Raw genomic sequence first — 19,090 nt, 5'->3', positions numbered from 1 at the left:
GGCTCTCAACCGGCTAGTTACCCATGAGGCTAGTTACCCATGAAGACCAATTCACTGTATAGCTTCTGATGTCTGTCTGTCTGTCTGTCTGTCTGTCTGTCTGTCTGTCTGTCTGTCTGTCTGTCTGTCTGTCTGTCTGTCTCTCTGTCTGTCTCTCTGTCTGTATTATAGATGTCTGTAATATAGATTAGTTTAACCACTATATTGAAGAAAAACATCACATGGATGCACCTGGGACGCATCATCAGTGTTCTAGCCTGGGGTCATCGGGTGTTTCGGGTCTAGCAGCAACATACACCCTCGCCTCTTAGGGAAAGACAGGGCTCCTCGATCAGTCCGCTTCTCCGGAACTACTCTGCCGGGACTGGGGGAGAGGAGAGGCTCTGGCACTTGGAGGGACTAGGCTCTGTGGATGGCCTCCTGGCCAGGCTCCTCCTTCATCTCACCAGGTCCAGGACCTGAGCGTTGCACCAGACACTATATAACACTATATACATTGGATATTTGGAAAGAGCAGAACCAAGTACAGAGCCAACGGTCAAGTTGACTAAATATTGAGGGTTCGAAAAATCTGAAAATACACATTAACGTGAATCCAACTATCTGTGAAATCTATGGAAAAGTTTAATCTGCAACAGAAATGTATACAGTATGTAGTGGGGTGTCCCTGCTTCATCTCTCTCTCAGCTAAGGGGTCCTTAGGCTGAAAAACATTGAAGACCCCTGTCTTCAAAAGCACAAAAGTAAAGCTCAATAATCAGTGCGTTGCAACATGGGGAGGATTCTTACAATGACTCTCCATCTGACGTTAATAAAGAACATTAGCAGCATATTTTTTCCGTGTTGAACATTAAACAATATTTGATTTCATTCTCATGTAGATAGTACCTGTTGTGTGTTTTTTTTTTCCATTTCGCTTGTTAATATTGCCAGCGGTGACCCGCGGCATTCTTTGATGAGATTACCGCGCAACCGCTAATTGCTTACAGATGTTTGCTTCGCGTTCGTTTTCCTGAATACATTAGTGGCGCCTTGCACGTCCCTCCCTCCCTCTCTCTCTCTCTCTCTCTCTCTCTCTCTCTCTCAAAAGCATGAAAAGTAGCAGATCTACAAGCTCGAGCTTGCTTTCGAGCTTGTAGATCTGCTACTTTTCATGCTTTTGTGCAGTGATGGAAGAGGTACTCACATACTTTACTTAAGTAAAAGTAGCAATACCACAATATAAAAATACTCTGTTACAAGTAAAAGGCCTGTGTTCAAAATATACCAAAAGTAAAAGTACTAAAATGTTTGAAAATAGCAGATCTACAAGCTGTGCGACGCGTTGTGAGCTTGTAGGTCGCCTATTTTCAAATAGCCTAAGAATAAAATAGGGCTGAAGTGGTTAATGTATGCTTTATGATATAATGTATATCTGAAAAGTAACTAAAGTTTTCAAATAATTGTAGTGGAGTAAAAGTATAATTTGCCTCTGAGATGTAGTGGAGTAGAAGTAAAAGTACTGAAAATTGAAAATACTCCAGTAAGGTAAAAACAAATACCTCAAAATTGTGCTTAAGTACAATACTTGAGTAAATGTACTTAGTAAGTTTACACCACTGCTTTTGTGTGACGCTGTAGCATGATCAAGTAGTAGGGCGTTAATTTACCAAAAAAACACACAAACTTAAAATACAGAGATAAGAGGTTTCTGCCTCGACAGCAACAACGATATAATATCAAAGTTACAATCTCCTGCCAAGAGAACGGCATGGTGGTGATGGTGGACCTGCTTGGTGGGCGGTTCCTCCTCAGTGTTGTTCACTCTGCAATCAGGGAGCGCCTGGCGTCTTATCTCTGCTTTTCTTTTTTTTTTGCGGCAGGAAAATCTACTGTAGCCTAATTGAGCTGCTAGGAATTGATTTGTTTGTGCGGTGTGTGCCGGCCTCTGTGTGCGTGTGTGTGTGTGTGTGCGTGTGTGTGTGTGCGTGTGTGTGTGCGTGTGCGTGTGCGTGTGCGTGTGTGTGTGCGTGTGTGCGTGTGTGTGTGCGCGCGCGCGCGGCAGTAATTGAGTGTTCTTCCTTGACATCACATGCAGCTGAGCTGAATTCAACGGCATCGCCCTTGGCTCTCTCCTCTCCTCTCCTCTCCTCTCCTCTCCTCTCCTCTCCTCTCCTCTCCTCTCCTCTCCTCTCCTCTCCTCAGCTCTCCTCTCCTCTCCTCTCCGCCGGTGTTCCATCCGCCGTGTGCTTAGCTTGCACGGATATTTTTTGTTTGTTTGTTATTAGCTATTTTCTCACTCAATTATAATTTCCCCCCGGACCCTAAACATGAGACCCCTTCCTTCTCCCCCTCCTCATATTCCCTCGCTTTCTTCCTCCCTCCTTTTTACCTCTCTTTCTTCTTTCTCTCTTCGCTGACTCTCCCTTGGTTCCTTCTTTTCGCTTTTCTCTCTCTCTCTCTCTCTCTCTCTCTCTCTCTCTCTCTCTCTCTCTCTCTCTCTCTCTCTCTCTCTCTCTCTCTCTCTCTCTCTCTCTCTCTCTCTCTCTCTCTCTGTGGGCCAATTGGGTTTGCCCATGATATGCAAATGCGATTGTGCGGAATGTCCTATTTCTTTATAAATAGATCTGCATGTATGATTGAGTTTATACAGTAAACAGGAACTACTTTAATAGGAGAGAGAGCTCTTTGTAGTTCAACAACATTATAATATCTATAATAATTACTAATATATTTGTTTTGTGTGTGTGTGTGTGTGTGCCTGTGATCGGTATGATGTTGTGCTATTTTGTACCCGAATCCTTAATTCTCTGAATAAAGGCTAATGACATTTATTTTATTTTTTTTACATCCAGCCACTTGTCAAAAGAGTAAATCAATGAAGTTCTGGCAGAACCTGCTTGGGTTATATATCGTCTCTGTCAAAAAATGTGGGGAAAACTGTTACTTTTCAGCAGTGGACTAAAGTAACTAAGTACATTTACTCAAGTGCTGTACTTAAGTACAATTTTGAGGTACTTTTACTTTACCGGAGTATTTCCAATTTTCAGTACTTTTACTCCACTACAATTATTTGAACACTTTAGTTACTAGTTACTTTGCAGATATAAATATATTACATTATAAAACATACATTAACCACTTTACCTCTTTTATACCTATGCTATTTGAAAATAACCACTTTACCTCTTTTATACCTATGCTATTTGAAAATAACCACTTTACCTCTTTTATACCTACTGTATGCTATTTGAAAATAGCTGATCTACAAGCTTCAAGATCTGATATTTTCTAACATTTTAGTACTTTTACTTTTGGCACTTTAAGTACATTTTGATACCAATACTTTTTGTACTTTTACTCAAGTAACATTTTGAACACAGGCCTTTTACTTGTATTTTTATATTGTGGTAATGACACTTTTACTTAAGTACAATACAATATCTGAGTACTTCTTCCACCCACCACTGCAAAGTTGTTAAGTGTGTCTGTGAGTTTTATAAATATTTTTCAACCATAAAACAAGATTATTTCTTGTGAGGACCCAAAAAATGGTTCTCTCAACGTCTATTTCTGGCTTGATGTGTGAGAAACACACACACACACACACGCACACACACGCACACACGCACACACACACCTACAGTATTACATACTTATCATAGTGATCAGTCATATAACCACCGGCGTTGCTTATTAAGCTGCAGCTCATGTGGAATGAGCCACCAGAGGAAGTCATGCTATATTTAACCCTCTCATCATCTCATCATTTCATCTGGTCTCTGAACTCCATACCAGTAAGACCGGGGCTTTACAAGTAATGAGCAATAAACCTCATAATCGGACATGATGATATGATATATATATATATATATATATATATATATATATGAACGCTCCCTCCCTACCCTCGGAAAAAGTTGGAAAATGGCTCCTTTTTTTTCTCCCTCTCTTCTGTTTGTCTTTTCTTTTCCCATCCTTAACACGCAGTGGTGGAAATGGGGTGATGGGGGTGAAGCTAAACCGCTAAGCTAACACGGCTAACCCGGTCTTGTGGCTCCTCGTGGTCCCGTCCCCGCCCCCCCCCCCCGGAGCCGAGGAGGACGCTCTGGCGTCTGGGTTGGGGTTTTAACTAGAGGCCGGGGTCTGGACGCGGCCTAGCGTATTGGATATTCTATTGAAGCAAAAAATATATGCCCGTTTATTTGTAGGGTGATTGATTATGCATGGCACAATACGGAGATTTTGGATTATGATGTTTTCTCTCCTCCTCTCCTCTCCTCTCCTCTCCTCCTCTCTGCAGCTCGTATCGTGCGGAGCCGGCAGTGGTGTGAGATGATGCCGTGTTTGGAAGATGAAGGCTGTGACCTTCTGGTCAACCAGTCGGGCTGGACCTGCACGCAGCCAGGAGGTCGGGTCAAAACAACCACGGTGAGAAGAGACAAAACCCTGGGGTTAAACGCTGCTCACAGAACAATAGCTGATGTTAATGTGAAAGGACCACGCACCCACTGTTCTTATAATTGGTATACAGTATCTCTGTGGGAAACTTTAGCCGAGCTTGTAGATCTGCTATCTTCAGCGAAGATATCTAATGTAGTGCAAAAAGAGAAAAGGTACAGAGTACAGAGCCCTGAGGGTTTAAGTTGTTAAATCTGTCTTGTTTGTTCATTTACATTTCTGACAGTCATTGTAAGTGTATCTGATGCAATACGGGCGGCCCAGACAAAAGGAAATTGATGCCAAGATCAGTTTTTGTTTCAATCCGAGATGAGTCATTTAATAAAAAAAAACTTAAATCTCCTCTCACAAAAATTATTACTGTCATGGAAACAGAATTCATAATGGAGCATAACTTGAAGTCTCAGTAATAAACCGTCTTCATAAGTTTGATTATGAGGATGGAGTCATTTTGGCAAATTGCCCAGCTGATATGATATTTAATTATTCACCGTTTCTTTCCACATGCCACATTATTCACTAAAAACACACCAGAGAGCGGGCTATATAGACTTAGAAGTGAGTCTGTCAAAGAAATCATTATCCTCTTGTGTCCTTTCTCCTCTTCCTTCTGACCTTCCTTCCATCTTTACTTCTATCCTTTCCTTTCCCCGCCCATCCATCCACACCTTCCTTCCATAGCAGTGATGGAAGAAGTACTCTATTATTATTTTTATTTTTTTACTTGTAAAAGTATCACACCACAAGTAAAAAAAGAAACCTCTGTAACAATTCAACTTTCGGTATAAAAAATGTACTTATAAGTAAACTAACTAAACGTACAAAAGTTTTGGCATCAACATGTACTTAAAATACCAAAAGGAAACGTACTCATAATGCAAAAACAATAACCTGCATGTGTCCCAATGGATCCAATGTAGTATTTAGTCACAAGCTCTTCAATTTAATTCAATTCAAACTCTATTCCAGACACACAGGGGGTCCATAGAGTACATACAAATCATAACACATTAAACAATAAAATAAAATAAAACATAATTAATACTTGTTAATACATTTCATCGGTTCAATATATAAATCAAAAATAAACACTGACAGACATAAACACTTTCATTTTGACTTTCAAATTGTTTTGAAAATGCTAAAGATTGCAGATCAACAAGCTCACAAAACTCTACTATGCATCTGCTATTGTTTGCTACTTTAGCGTGACAATCTTGCACGTCTAAGTAGGGCATTCATTTGGCACACTAAATAGTATATCAGTATGGAAACTTGGACGCAGCCATGGGGTCAAAATTTACAAACACAAATAGTAATTTTTGCCCCCAGCACCTGGCCTATAAGTGCAACACACAGCGTGACACAAGACCCGAGGCTTCTAAGGATGTCTTCTAAATCCTAACAGTTTACTGAAAAACCTTAATATGTTGCTATATCAGTGGTGCTAAAACTTTTCATGTCAAGGACCCCCAAAAGTATATGTATTTGGCCGCAGATTTTTTTTTTTGCGCAAAAAAAGACTAGCTCATAGCGCGACACAAAGTGACACGCTGTGAGCTTATATGCTATTTTTGAATAGCCAAAGAAATCTAAAATGACACATTATGCTTTCCCGGTCTTAATGGGTTAAATTTACATTCTAAGTGTGGCCACTTTGGAACTGATTAAAATGTTCTAGCCTGATTATGAGTCATCAAGAGATATGCTGTTCCCCCAGATTTGCTGCTTGTCTTTGATGTTCAACTTAAAATAATAATTGTATGTCTTTGCCAATTAAGTGCACTCGCCTGCACAAAGAACTTGTTTTGGAGTTGACTTTATACAGTGTACCAGGGGTCTTCAAAATGTTTTCAGGCCAAAGACCCCTTAGCCGAGAGAGAGAGATATGAAGCAGGGACCCCTACTACACTGTTTGTTTGACAGCACTATCATCAGTGTTGAGCAAAAATAATGTTTTTTTCTTTTCTTTTTAGTTTTGTTTGTTTACATCTTTTCAATTATGTTGGATTCATGTTAATGTGTATTTTCAGACATTGAACCATTCAAAACGTGAGCTTTTTGGCTCTGTAATTGATCTACTCTATTTTCTCTCGACACCAAATGTGAATTTGTCGACAAAAGCCCATCTACAAGCTCATAATGCTGCGCAGCACGGCGCGTTGTGAGCTTGTTGATCTGTTATTTTTTGCCGAATGCCCCCCCCCCACCCCCCCTGGAATATGTATGCTAGGGTTCAAGTGGTTAATGTAAAGAAATAATAATTAAATAAACAAAAAGGGCCCCCCCCCTGCAGTAACTCTGAGGAACCCATAGGGGTACTGGAGCCTCTGTTGAAGACCCATGCAGTGCAACATACGTCAAGCCCTACACACTAACTGATCCTTAGATGCAATTTAATCATTATGCATGGCTTAGTAAGCCCGCCTGTGGCACAGCTATACGGTATACAGGTTATCTCTGGAGAGAGGCTACATAATGGGAAACATATTAAGCAATCCAAACGACTGCAACTAAATGTGCACACTTCCTTAGGTGTGTGTGTGTGTGTGTGTGTGTGTGTGTGTGTGTGTGTGTGTGTGTGGGTGTGGGTGTGTGGGTGTGTGTGTGTGGGTGTGTGTAAAATTGTGAGGACCAAAATGTCCCCACAGGTATAGTAGAATGAGAAATACACGTTGTGAGTACCATTTTCCTGGTCCTCACAAGAATAATAGTTTTTATGGTTGAAAAAAGATTACGGTTTAAAATTGCATCCAGAAAATGGGCGTCCTAAAATGTTGTAGTCCTCGCAAGTATATTAATACAAGCGCGTGTAATGTGTAATGTGTAACCCACAGACTACCCAAGACTAGCGCTCCAGCAAACCCTGGCTCCATCCCATCTACCTGTTTGGCTGCTATTCCTCTGCATTGTCCCGAGGTTAGGAGATCCCCAAACCTACGGTATTTATGCTTCCTTCTATCCTTTATACCTTTTGGCCTGCCTTCCTTCCTTCCTTCCTTCCTTCCTTCCTTCCTTCCTTCCTTCCTTCCTTCCTTCCTTCCTTCCTTCCTTCCTTCCTTCCTTCCTTCTACCCCTCTGTTCTTCCTTCTTCTTCTGTCCTTTCTTCCATCCTTTCTTTCTTTCCTCCCTTCCTTAATTCCTTCCCAACGCTGTCTAAAAGAAAGGTCATATTTTTTTATACTTTTTGGGACAATTTTGACCAAACGTCAACATGTGACATGAAGGAGGGGGCGGGGGGGGGGGGGGAATATATGATTCTAAGTGGCCACGAAAGTCAACATAATGCCTTATTTGCCCCTCCCCTTCACGTCACATGTTGATGTTTGGTCACTAAGTCACAATATGCCTTTTGGGGAGTGAGGCAGTGTTGTCCTTCATTCTTTCTGCCTTCCTTCATGTTTCCTCTTTCTCTCCCCTCTCTTCCTCTGTCCTCCCTCCCTTCCTTGTGTCCTTGCTATATAAAACTGATAGATATCTTTATATTCTCTCTCTCTGCCTTTATACGCTCGGCGTAGTCTGGCTGAGCAGTCAGTCTTCACACTGAATAATAAAAGCTGTCAACCCAGAGTTCATTTAGCCGTTTCCAGACATTTCCTACAAGTAGAAAGTAGTCCTGTCGGCCTGAGAATCCCATTTAGCCCATTTAGACCGGGAAAGAATCTGTGTCATTTTTAGATTTCTTTGGCTATTCAAAAATAGCAGATCTACAAGCTCATAATGAGCTTTTAGATCTGCAATATTTTGTGTTAATTACATCGTGGATTTTTTTTGCAAATCTTTGAAAATATATATATTTTTAAAGCAAACATTTGTAACTCAAATCTTTGCTTCTGGGGGATTCAAATGTCTTCTAAATCGGTTTTCTGAAAAACATTATGTTGCTTTAATATCAGTGGTGATGTCAAGGACCATCCAAAATGATATACATTTGGCCCCCATCTCTAACAATTCTGTTCCAGGGACCCCCACCAGAAACAAAGATTTGACTTACAAATTTTCCCAAATATATGTATTCAAATATTTGCACCAAATGTTCAAGATTTTTCAAAACATTGCAGATCTACAAGCTCGGCGAGTGCCACGCTATGAGCTTGTATATCTGTTATTGTTTTTATAGCCAAAGTATAACATATGGATAAAGTGGTTACACAGGTTTGAACGGGTTAGTATCCAGCTGGAGGCTTGTTTTATAGACGGACAAGCTGCAGTATCCTTCTATCCATGTCGGATCACTTCTCTCTGCGTTGTCTCAGAGAGATGTTTGACCCAAACCTCTTTTTTTTTCATTCACTCTGTTCTGTCAATATATCGTTTTTGTCGGGAAAGAAACCTCTTATCTCCATTTTCTAACTTTTGCAATTTTTGAATTTGAATCCTGAAAAAGTAACAGTTTTGGACAGTGGACAGTTTTGGAGGTTTCCACCCAAGACAGACGATATGATGTAATTATAGGAATATGTACTGTAATCCAGTGGTTCTCAAACCTTCTCATGTCAAGGACCCCCAAATTGACACTTATTAGCCCCACGGACTCCCATTTGAAAAGATATGCCAGGGACCCCCATGAGAGAAGATTTTTACGGCTCTAGCAGTGATTCTCAACCATTTTAATTTCAAGGACCCCCAGTTTGACGTGCATTAGGGCTACGGACCCCCATTTAATGGCATTTCTATCTCTCGGACCCCAATTTATATCGTAAAATCAATGTTAATTTAACTCTGAGAGTGTTCCATTTGTACACTCTCAGAGTTACAGACCCATAAGGGTCCATTTGGTTCCTAACTATCCATCATTTAGCTGGGGACCGCCTGGAACTCCCTCAAGGACCCCTGGGGGTCCCCGGACCCCACTTTGAGAACCAATGCTGTAATCAATACACATTGAACTTTATGGAACAGGAGATAATTGAAGGGATTGTGTAACCATAAAATGACCATAAGCACATGTAGGCCTACCCATGCATTTCTTTTCTGTTAAAAGGGACACTATGGCTATTTTAATAACATGGCTTTAGCCGGGGATAAACTAACATGCTTTATGCCAGTCGGAAGCACAAATAGACTGGCAAAGTTAAGCCTTCACCTCAGCTGACTACACAGAAACTCATGAATTTAGATGTTGTGTTTGGAATACATTTGACTCCATAATTTCAGCCCCCTTTGCCATGCATGCCCTAGTGGGGCACTGTTACATAACCATCACCAAAGCCCCAGTAATGTTCTAATCAGTGACTTTTCCCTCTTCGGAGCTTTTGTTGTTTTGCACACTGACTCTGAACTGTATCACTAGCACACATTGTAGTGTTTCAACCTTTGTGTCTGATTATAGTCTTATACTGGATAGTGCAAGAGTTCCCAAACTTTTCAGAATAAACTTTTAATAATCACATTTGAACTGGGGAACCCCCCAGCCTGACAAGCCCTTGGAATTGTAGGCATTACATCTAGTTTGACTCGGTTCCGCAGACACTTATTGTCAAAATAGCCAAACTATTAAACTCACAACGCCTCACTATGTTTGCCTCTTTTGTTATGCAATATTTGACAATCTGGTCAATTTGGTATTAAAAAAGGTCTTAAAAGTCATTCAATTGTGAATTTATAAAGGTGCAGATACCATGTACACAATTCTTTAGTTTACTGTTGAGGAAGAAAACAATGTTGCACATTAACCCATTAAGACCTGAGGCCGATTCTTACTAATGTCTTCTAAATGCACAGTTTTCTGAAAAACGTATGTTTCTATATCAGTGGTTCTCAAAATTTTTCATGTCAAGGACCCCCAAAATGATATGCTTTTGGCCGCGGACCCCTATCTCAGAATATTTTGTTCCAGGGACCCCCAGAAGCAAAGATTTTAGTTAAAAAATGTTGCTTTAAAAATATACATATTCAAAGATTTGCACAAAATGTTCATGATTTTTCACCTGCGTTCCAGGTCTTAATGGATTAAGCTAATCATCTGGGGACCCCACAAAATAATTTGGGGACGCCCCTGGGGGTCCCAACACACAGCTTGGGAACCACTACTGTAGCGTACACATGTAGTGTACAATGATCATTAGCATACAATGCTCTTGTGCGGTAATCATGTCTTTTTCTTTTTTCTTTTTTTTTTTATAATTACCGCGGATTTCCAGAAAACTAAATTGCACTGTGCTCTAATTATTTCAAAAATATAGGCTACTTTCTCAGTTTACTCGTGTTTTGAGGTGAAATTCCCAATGGTCCCTCCCCTGTTAAAATGCATGCTCTCATCATAACCATATCACACCTCGAATACAAGGATATTAGCCTCGTTTCCGGCCCTTTTCTCATCTCCGGGGGAAAAAAAGCCTAACGCCTAATGAGAGTGTGTCTATAGGGCGGGACTTGGGAATGTAACAAAAGATCACACCCAGTGTGAAGAGAGTGGTGCCTTTGAATTAGTGTAACTGGTTGCATCCTTTTGTTGCAATCAGCTGCAGCTGTTGAGGCCGTGCTCAAACGGACGGACGGACGGACGGACGGACCCACACACACGGTCAAGTGTAGGAGTGGCTGGCACCACTCAAAAATCTAAAGCATCAACGTGACTTCCTTGGCCGGTTCTTCCGATACTTCTGGTTAGCCACTCTCAGTAGCACATCTCGCCTGGAATGTATATACTGTAATATATTCTGCTCATTTATTTCTACATTCTGTGCAGTCTACCCTCCATTAGCACAAATACCCCAATTAATTATGGTGTGAGGTTGTGTAGGCAGTAGACTTTTTGCTGTCATGGGATATGATATTTTTGCAGAATGGTATGCATCTAAGAGAGGTTCATATGACCTAGTAATGATTAGTGAACAGTGGTGTAAAATAACATTTACTCAAGTACTGTACTTGAGTACAATTTTGAGGTGTATTTTACTTAACTGGAGTATTTCCAATTTTCAGTACTTTTACATCTACTCCACTACATCTCAGAGACGAATATTGTACTTCCACTGCAATTATTTGAAAACTTTAGTTACAAGTCACTTTGTAGATTTGGATTATTATTACAAAACCTACATTACCCACTTCAGCCCTATATCCATTTAGGCCATTTGAAAGTAGCCGATCTACAAGGTCACAAAGCTTGCAGATCTGCTATTTTCATAAATGTTATACATTTGAAAAAATTGTGAAATATTACGTATATTTTGATACCAATACTTTTGTACTTTTAATCAAGTACATTTTTAATTCCGGACTTTTACTTGTAACAGAGTATTTCTACATTGCAGTATTGAAGTAAAACATTTGAGTACTTTTTCCACCACTGCCTTAATGATTAGTGAATCCTTGTGACCGACGTTATCTTGTTTTAGGGCTGACATGTATGGTCTTGTACTGTATATACTTAACTATGGATGCTCAGTGTAGTGAGAGGGAAGGTGTTGTCAAGACAGAGACGCACAGAAGTTCTCATCTTTTATTAAACAATAAAGGAACCGTATAACAACCACAATGTAATTTTAAAAGCCCGCCTCCATCAATATTTATAGACAACAGTACAGTTGGCAGTGAACATTAAGAGCATTCACATGCTCACAAGTTTGTTCTTGTGTTTCAAAAACCCACGCAAAAACTCATTAGATATTAACGCGCGAGCGTTGTTCCTCTTTTTTCTGTGCACACGCTTGTAAACTCGATTTTCACAGCGAAATTTCCATAAATTTCTCTCCACTGATCCATGTTGCCGCTTGACCCGAGTTTTTAATGAACAGAGATTCCGCTCGGCTGTAAACACGTATCCGTTGTGTGTCAGAACGCCCACTCTGTCTCGTGGCCCGTGCTGTAACTCCCCTTGATTTAATTTGCCTTGCAGCGTGGCAATCATATCTCCTGCCATTCATTAGCCAAGAATCTCGGTTCTTGCAGGGGATCTGTGAATGCGGAATGCGATCAAACACACAAATGGTGTATGTGTAATCGTGCCCACCGCCGGCTTTCAGACAAATTAGACAGCGTGTGGAAAAAAAAGAAGAAAAAATAATAATAACTGTGGATCTTGTACTTACAGTTAAATTAAAGGGGGTGTATGGGGGAAAAAAGATTACAACTATTTTCTTTGTTAAAAAGTTAAAAGGCGCATCATCCGGCTTTGTCGAGAGTCTATACGAACACAATCGTGGGAACCCATCGTCAAAAAAAAGGAAAAACAGCGCCCTCTGCTGTTTTTTTTACCTTTGATTTGTGTGTGGCTGTATTAACACATTGGGTGCCAAAACCGGGAATCTCCGGGAGGAGATTCTTTTATTTATTTTTCCACATGGGCGCTCTAACGTAACTTTGGAATGATTCACGGAGCTTGAAAAAAGGAGAGGACGGATGTGGATCAGTGCCAAAAAAAACGACCTCCCGTCCGCTCCCATTTTAACTCCTTGAGAAAAAGCTTCATATCTCCATATCTTTTTTAACGTGGTGGAAACGAGCCGTTTTCGATGGGCGATCACTCTGCAAGTTAGAAATATTATTGTTCCAGGCAATAGTCGGGACCCGCCACCGTCGTGCACGCAGCCTTTGTTTACATCCGCTTCCTCGTCGTGGCTTCTACAGCCCTAAGCAGCGCAGCGTAAACGGTAAAAATGCCAGCACTAGATGTACCCCGTTTTAAAAAACCTCTGGCACCAAATGTGTTAACATGAGAAAGAAAAATACATACAAATATAAGACAAAATTGTAGCAAATAACAAAACACTATGATAATGTGGCCTAATTCAAAACAATATCTAAAGGGACAAAACACATAATACAGTATAACTAACTACACAATAGCCTAGAGAAAACATATAAAATCAATATCCTCATTCAGACCAGAGAGGGACTGTGTGCATCTAGGGAGCTAGTGGATAAACAATATTTCCCGTTGGTTTAATAAATGGAGCCGATCTCCACCTCTGCTTAACTCTTTGACTGCGGACGACGCGATAACGCGTCAAGTGCTACTTTGTCCAGTTGGCCGTCGACGCGTTCGACGCGCTGGACGCGCGTTCATTGTTTAATCATCATCTCTGATTGCGCTATGCTGCTTAATATTCAATGTTATTTTCGAGTTCCACTTACTTCACGGACATCTGCATCCGGTTTCATGACCTGGATTCCGTTTCCGGTTTTTGATTTTTTTTCCCCCGGTCATTTTCGTCCAAAATAGGTAAACAAACGTTTTTTCACACGGTATAACGGACAAACGGACAGGTTCTCTTCTATAATCTATGGTCTGGGTGACGATCAGTCATCGCCGTCGTGTATCACATCGTAATTTTGGCCGATCAAAACAATCTGGGACTACGTCACATCCGTTTTCATGTTTTTCCCTGTCTAATCTATCAAGAAGGGTGAGAGAGACCCAACGACCTGATCAAGCTGTCATGTGCTGCTCTCTAGTGGCGGATTTGTGCTGGGTCTTTAAATTATGTGTCTTTAAATTATTTTCATGAGAAAAATTCAAAATATAAAAATAAAAAAACACGAAAATTGCTGGCACTGGGGGAGTACTTTATGAAAATACTCTGGCAGTCAAAGAGTTAAAGGGTTTGATGTGTGCAATACCTATAACACGTAAAAGAGTGTTGTCATTACTGTTAGCAGGCAGTGCACTGGGAAAAAAAAGGGGGGAAGTCTAGCATCATTTATAGAAGTGCAGGCCAGGTAGTGCACTGGGAAAAAGAAGAGGAGAAGGAATTGAAGATGACGGGTACAGAAGAGGGGAGTAGTCGAGCTTGAGGCAACGTCTTGACACGAGGCAGACACATCACCTGCAGTCGCGTCTCGCTGTGTATAAAGCCCGATTTATCCTTCGGCGTACGACCGCGTTGCCCACCGAAAATAGCCGATCTACAGGCTCACAACGCGTCGCATCCGCGACGCGTTGAGAGCTTGTAGATCAGCTATATTCGGCACGTGACGCCATTGAACGACGGAGCATACATTTGGCAATAACTCAGCCCGTGAAATATGCCGCCTCACAAGTACTTTGAATATCTAATAATATCTATAGCACCCCCGCAATATCGAAGGGAGTATTTTATAGGATTCTTTAATATTTTAAAGAGCTACACTGGGAGTCTTCTTTTGCAATATTAATGAGCCAATTTCCTGCTTGTTTTGCCATGGAACAGAAATAAATAGGAATTGAGCTCAGCCCCCGCATTGCTCGGCTCTCAAAACATATTCATTGCCGGCTACAATTTATCAAAAAGCAATTATGCTCTTTCCCCCAGCCAAACAAACCCTTATGCTTTCCAATTTACGGGGAAGCAGCGTATTTATCGTGGAAATGGCTTTATACATTGTATTGAAACCGGGCAAATTAGTTTTGATCTGTCTGTTTACACTCACTATGCCGCTACGGTACTTCTCTCTACTTCCCGTTGATTAGGAGTGCGTTGGACGTGCTGCGGATCCATCGACGTTAGCGCCTAGTTAAACCTGGTTTACTGTCTGTCTGTCTGTCTGTCTGTCTGTCTGTCTGTCTGTCTGTCTGTCTGTCTGTCTGTCTGTCTGTCTGTCTGTCTGTCTGTCTGTCTCTCCATGAGTGGCACATGTTGTTTGTCTCTCCCTGCCTTTCATTGCGGCATCACATCTACTGTATGTGTTACATGGCAAGTGTAGCATTTCTTTCTTTCTTTCTTTCTTTCTTTCTTTCTTTCTTTCTTTCTTTCTTTTTTTCGGTATAATAGTAATAATAATAATAATAATAATAATAAACTTTATTTGTATAGCACCTTTCATGACATGAAATGCAGCTCAAAGTGCTTTACAGAGCAAGAATACAATTACAATTACAACTAATTTAACAATAAAGCAAAAAAAAGAAAACAAAAGAATAAAACAACATTAAAATAATAGCAAAAGGCATATAGGGATATAGGGAAAACAAGAGCAGACCAAGTATAGGAGTAAGTATTGCGGGTTTAAGTGGTTAAATGTCTGAAAATGCATTAACATGAATCCAACATATCAATAGAAAAGATAATGTGTAAACAAACACACATTAATTTACACAAAACTGATGCCAGTGCTGTCAAATAAGTCTATGAAGTTATCTATGAAAGTTATATGAAATCTGTGATTTTTCTTTAATCTGCAACACAATTTTATACAATAGTGCGGGTCCCTGCTACTATCTCTCTCTCTCTCTCTCTCTCTCTCTCTCGGCTAACTGGTCCTTGGCCTGAGAACAACATTGAAGACCCCTAGCTGGTCCAGATGTGTGAAATTAATTTGATGTAGAATAGGAAAAAATAAATACTAATTTCCTGCTCCTTTCTTAACATCCAGCGGCACCAATAATAATCACTGATTATTGACCACGGATCTGTGCCTAAAGTATATTGTGGTCACTGGCGCGCAGCTGTGGGCAGATTGCTGTGATCGCCTGACGCATTGGGTATAGCAGTAAATGGCTAGGAGCTTCTGGTAAACAGTTCTCTGTCTCAGGCGTCGCGTGGGTCGAGCAAAGTGGGGGAAAGGAGCGTTCATGTGTGAAAAGCAACATATTGGTGACAGGCAGAGCTTGTAATCAGCCATATCTGGCACTACACGCATGGTCTGTCAATGCGAGACTCAACACAGCACGACTTATATGGGTTCATTCTTCTCATGCACTGACAGGGTCTTATAACTCCGCCTCGGGCTTCGGCTGTCAATTTGTCTCGTAGGCTGTAAAATAAAAAGTATGAATTCCTATATCCACCATCTTGGAATTTCTGGTACCGAAAAAGTAACCAGAAATGAATGCTATTGGCTGGGAGGGCAGCGACCATAAAAGGGACCATAATTTACAAAAACGTAAAAACACATCATAATAATTGAAAGAAGACTTTAAACTCGCGACTGAAAACATAAAGTATTTATGACAATGAGTTCTATAAGGTAATAAAATCAAGTGTAAACTCTGGTCAAATCCCCATTGTCGTCAATGGCGTGGTCATTTTTCTGCAGCCAGCAGGTGGGCGACACCTTCTAGGTCATTAATGAGAGCCGCAGCAGTTTAATCGACTTCACGTGGGGGCCTATATTAGGGCTGAATCGATTCATGTAAAAATCATGATTCTTATTATCATCTCATCATCTTATATCATTAAACTAACTCACTTTCAGTTCAGTTCAGCACAGTACAGGGGAGGGGTGCGTGTGTGCGTGTGTGTGTGTGTGTGTGTGTGTGTGTGTGTGTGTGTGTGTGTGTGTGTGTGTGCGTGTGTGTGCGTGTGTGTGCGTGTGTGTGTGTGTGTGTGTGTGTGTGCACGCTTGCTCGTTAATGTTACTCGCATCAAGGCAGTAATGTTGTGTTTCTGCATCAAATGGAACTACAACTAATCTAAGATCAAAGTCTGTTGGAAATAACAATTGGTTGTTAAAGTCCAGATGATAACAACATGACTGATGTGAATTAAAAAAGGATTTTTAATCGAATCGTGACCCCAAGAATCGGAATTGAGATAGCAGGAGATTCACAGCTCTAGCCTATATGGCTTTAGCCTATATAACTGATCTGGGAACCTCATGTTTCAGGGCCATAAGGGTTGCAGGACACAGCAGCAGGCCATTAGGATTTCACTGACGTCCTCTGGGGGCATATGGTATGGCAGAAGGGTGGCTCCCTGCTGTGTCCAAGCACAGCCATCGGCCATTTCAACATGCCATTTGTAGCGCTCACCCTCGGAGCGTGTGTGTGTGTGCGCGTGCCGCTCGCATGTACCGATTATAACACCACCTCCTGAGGGGGGTGTCTGTGGAAGTGTTAATGGTGTTGTCAGCCATGGCCTCAACCCCTACTAACTGTAACCCCTTGTTATCTCCTATGGGAAACATCAACATTTATTATAACAACGTCGGTCTGGGAAGAGAAGAAGTTGTCGTGGCAGGAATTGTATATACCTTAGTATACCTTACTCAGTGGTGGAAAAAGTACTCAAATTCTTTACTTAAGTAAAAGTACCAATAATGCACTATAAAAATACTCTGTTACAAGTAAAAGTCCAGAATTCAAAATTTAGTTGAGTAAAAGTACGAAAGTGTCGGCATCAAAATGTACTTAAAGTACCAAAAGTAAAAGTACTAAATATTTGAAAATAGCAGATCTACAAGCTCACAACGCGTCGCGATGCAACACTTTGTGAGCTTGTAGATCGGCTATTTTCAAATAGCCTAGGTATAAAATAGGGCAAATGTGGTAAATGTATGTTTTATAATGTAATAATTTATATATGTAAAGTAACTAGTAACTAAAGTTTTCAAATAATTGTAGCGGAGTAAAAGTACAAGATTTGCCTCTGAGATGTAGTGGAGTAGAAGTATTGGAAATTGGAAATACTCAAGTAAAGTACAAATACCTCAAAATTGTACTCAAGTACAGTTTTATTTTTTATTTATTTTATTTTATTGCAGGTTCGTACATTACATTACATGTTATTGATTTCATTTATCTTACAAGTTCTTTACTTGTTTAATTCTTCCTGCATCATTTTTTTATTTTTTTAAATTACATATACCAACAAATATGTATACAAAAAAGGTAAAATAAGGGAATAAAGGAAAAAGAGGACAAAAGAAAAGAGAGAGGGAGGGGGGGGATAGCTTTCCTGCAGTACTCCCAAATCTACTTTTACACTTCATGTATTTCTGGGTCCCAGTTACTCCAGTTTCTTTCAAATTCATCTCCACGGTTTCTCATTTTGTAAGTAATTCTTTCCATCTCTTTAATATTTTTCAACTGTTATTTAAGTACAGTACTTAAGTAAATGTACTTTCCACCACTGACCTTACTTCAGTATGACTTGTAAATAAATGAATCACACAAGGGTAGAGTGGAATGAATCAATGGATTTATTGAACAAAAGTCGAGAGCTCTCGGAGACTGCCACATGCAAAATGCAGCCTCCCGGATATAGAGACATGTTTGTTCCTTTTATACCAGTGGTGGAAAACATACTCACATGTTTTACTTAAGCAAAAGTATCAACACTGCAATGTAGAAGTACTCTGTTACAAGTAAAAGTCCGGAACTCAAAATTTACTTGAGTAAAAGTACAAAAGTATTGGTATCTACAAGCTCACAACGTGTGAGCTTGCAGATCGGCTATTTTCAAATAGCCTACTGTAGGTATAAAATAGGGCTAAAGTGGTTAATGTATGTTTTATAATATAATCCTTTATATCTGAAAAGTAACTAGTAACTAAATTTTTCAAATAATTGTAGTGGAGTAAAAGTACAATATTTGCCTCTGAGATTTAGTGGAGTAGAAGTTTAAAATGAGAAATTTGGAAATACTCCAGTAAAGTAAAAGTACCTCAACATTGAGTAAATGTACTTTGTTGCTTTACACCACTGCTTTATACACAACAAGAGAACACAAATAGATGGAGGCTTGTTTGGTGGACAGATCCATACAAGGCTCTTTCTACATGACCATGGCATGCTAGATTTACAAATAGCTACTCTGACAGACTATCAACAGGTTAGAACATGGTTTGCTTACTAAGCTATGAGTTGTAAATAGACCTCCATGGTGGACGGATGTCCTCTTAGTGAAGGCTCATAAAAGGCATAGCTATATAGTCACAGACAAAACAGTGTAGTATTATCATCTCTGACATGACAAAGTCCAGCCATTATCGGCTTCACCAATGA

General features: G+C 40.3%; 1 protein-coding gene across 1 annotated transcript in view; it reads left to right on the top strand.

Moving 5' to 3' along the window:
* LOC308092684 (chemokine-like protein TAFA-5) overlaps positions 1-7,384 on the top strand; it is a gene marked incomplete at its 5' end in the record, with an annotated part of 197,866 nt that extends 190,482 nt beyond the window's left edge. The window contains 2 exons of the mRNA XM_080438752.1: positions 4,283-4,410; positions 7,278-7,384. Of these exons, the coding sequence (XP_080294878.1) occupies positions 4,283-4,410; positions 7,278-7,292 (143 nt within the window). The 3' untranslated portion in view covers positions 7,293-7,384. The remainder of the gene's footprint in view (positions 1-4,282; positions 4,411-7,277) is intronic.
* Positions 7,385-19,090: the final 11,706 nt, after the last annotated feature.

Source organism: Gymnoscopelus braueri, assembly GCF_963280865.1.
Source record: "Gymnoscopelus braueri genome assembly, chromosome: 9".
Taxonomy (NCBI): Eukaryota; Metazoa; Chordata; class Actinopteri; order Myctophiformes; family Myctophidae; genus Gymnoscopelus; species Gymnoscopelus braueri.
Note: the sequence above shows the minus strand (reverse complement) of the source record. Positions and strands in the feature narration are given on the sequence as shown.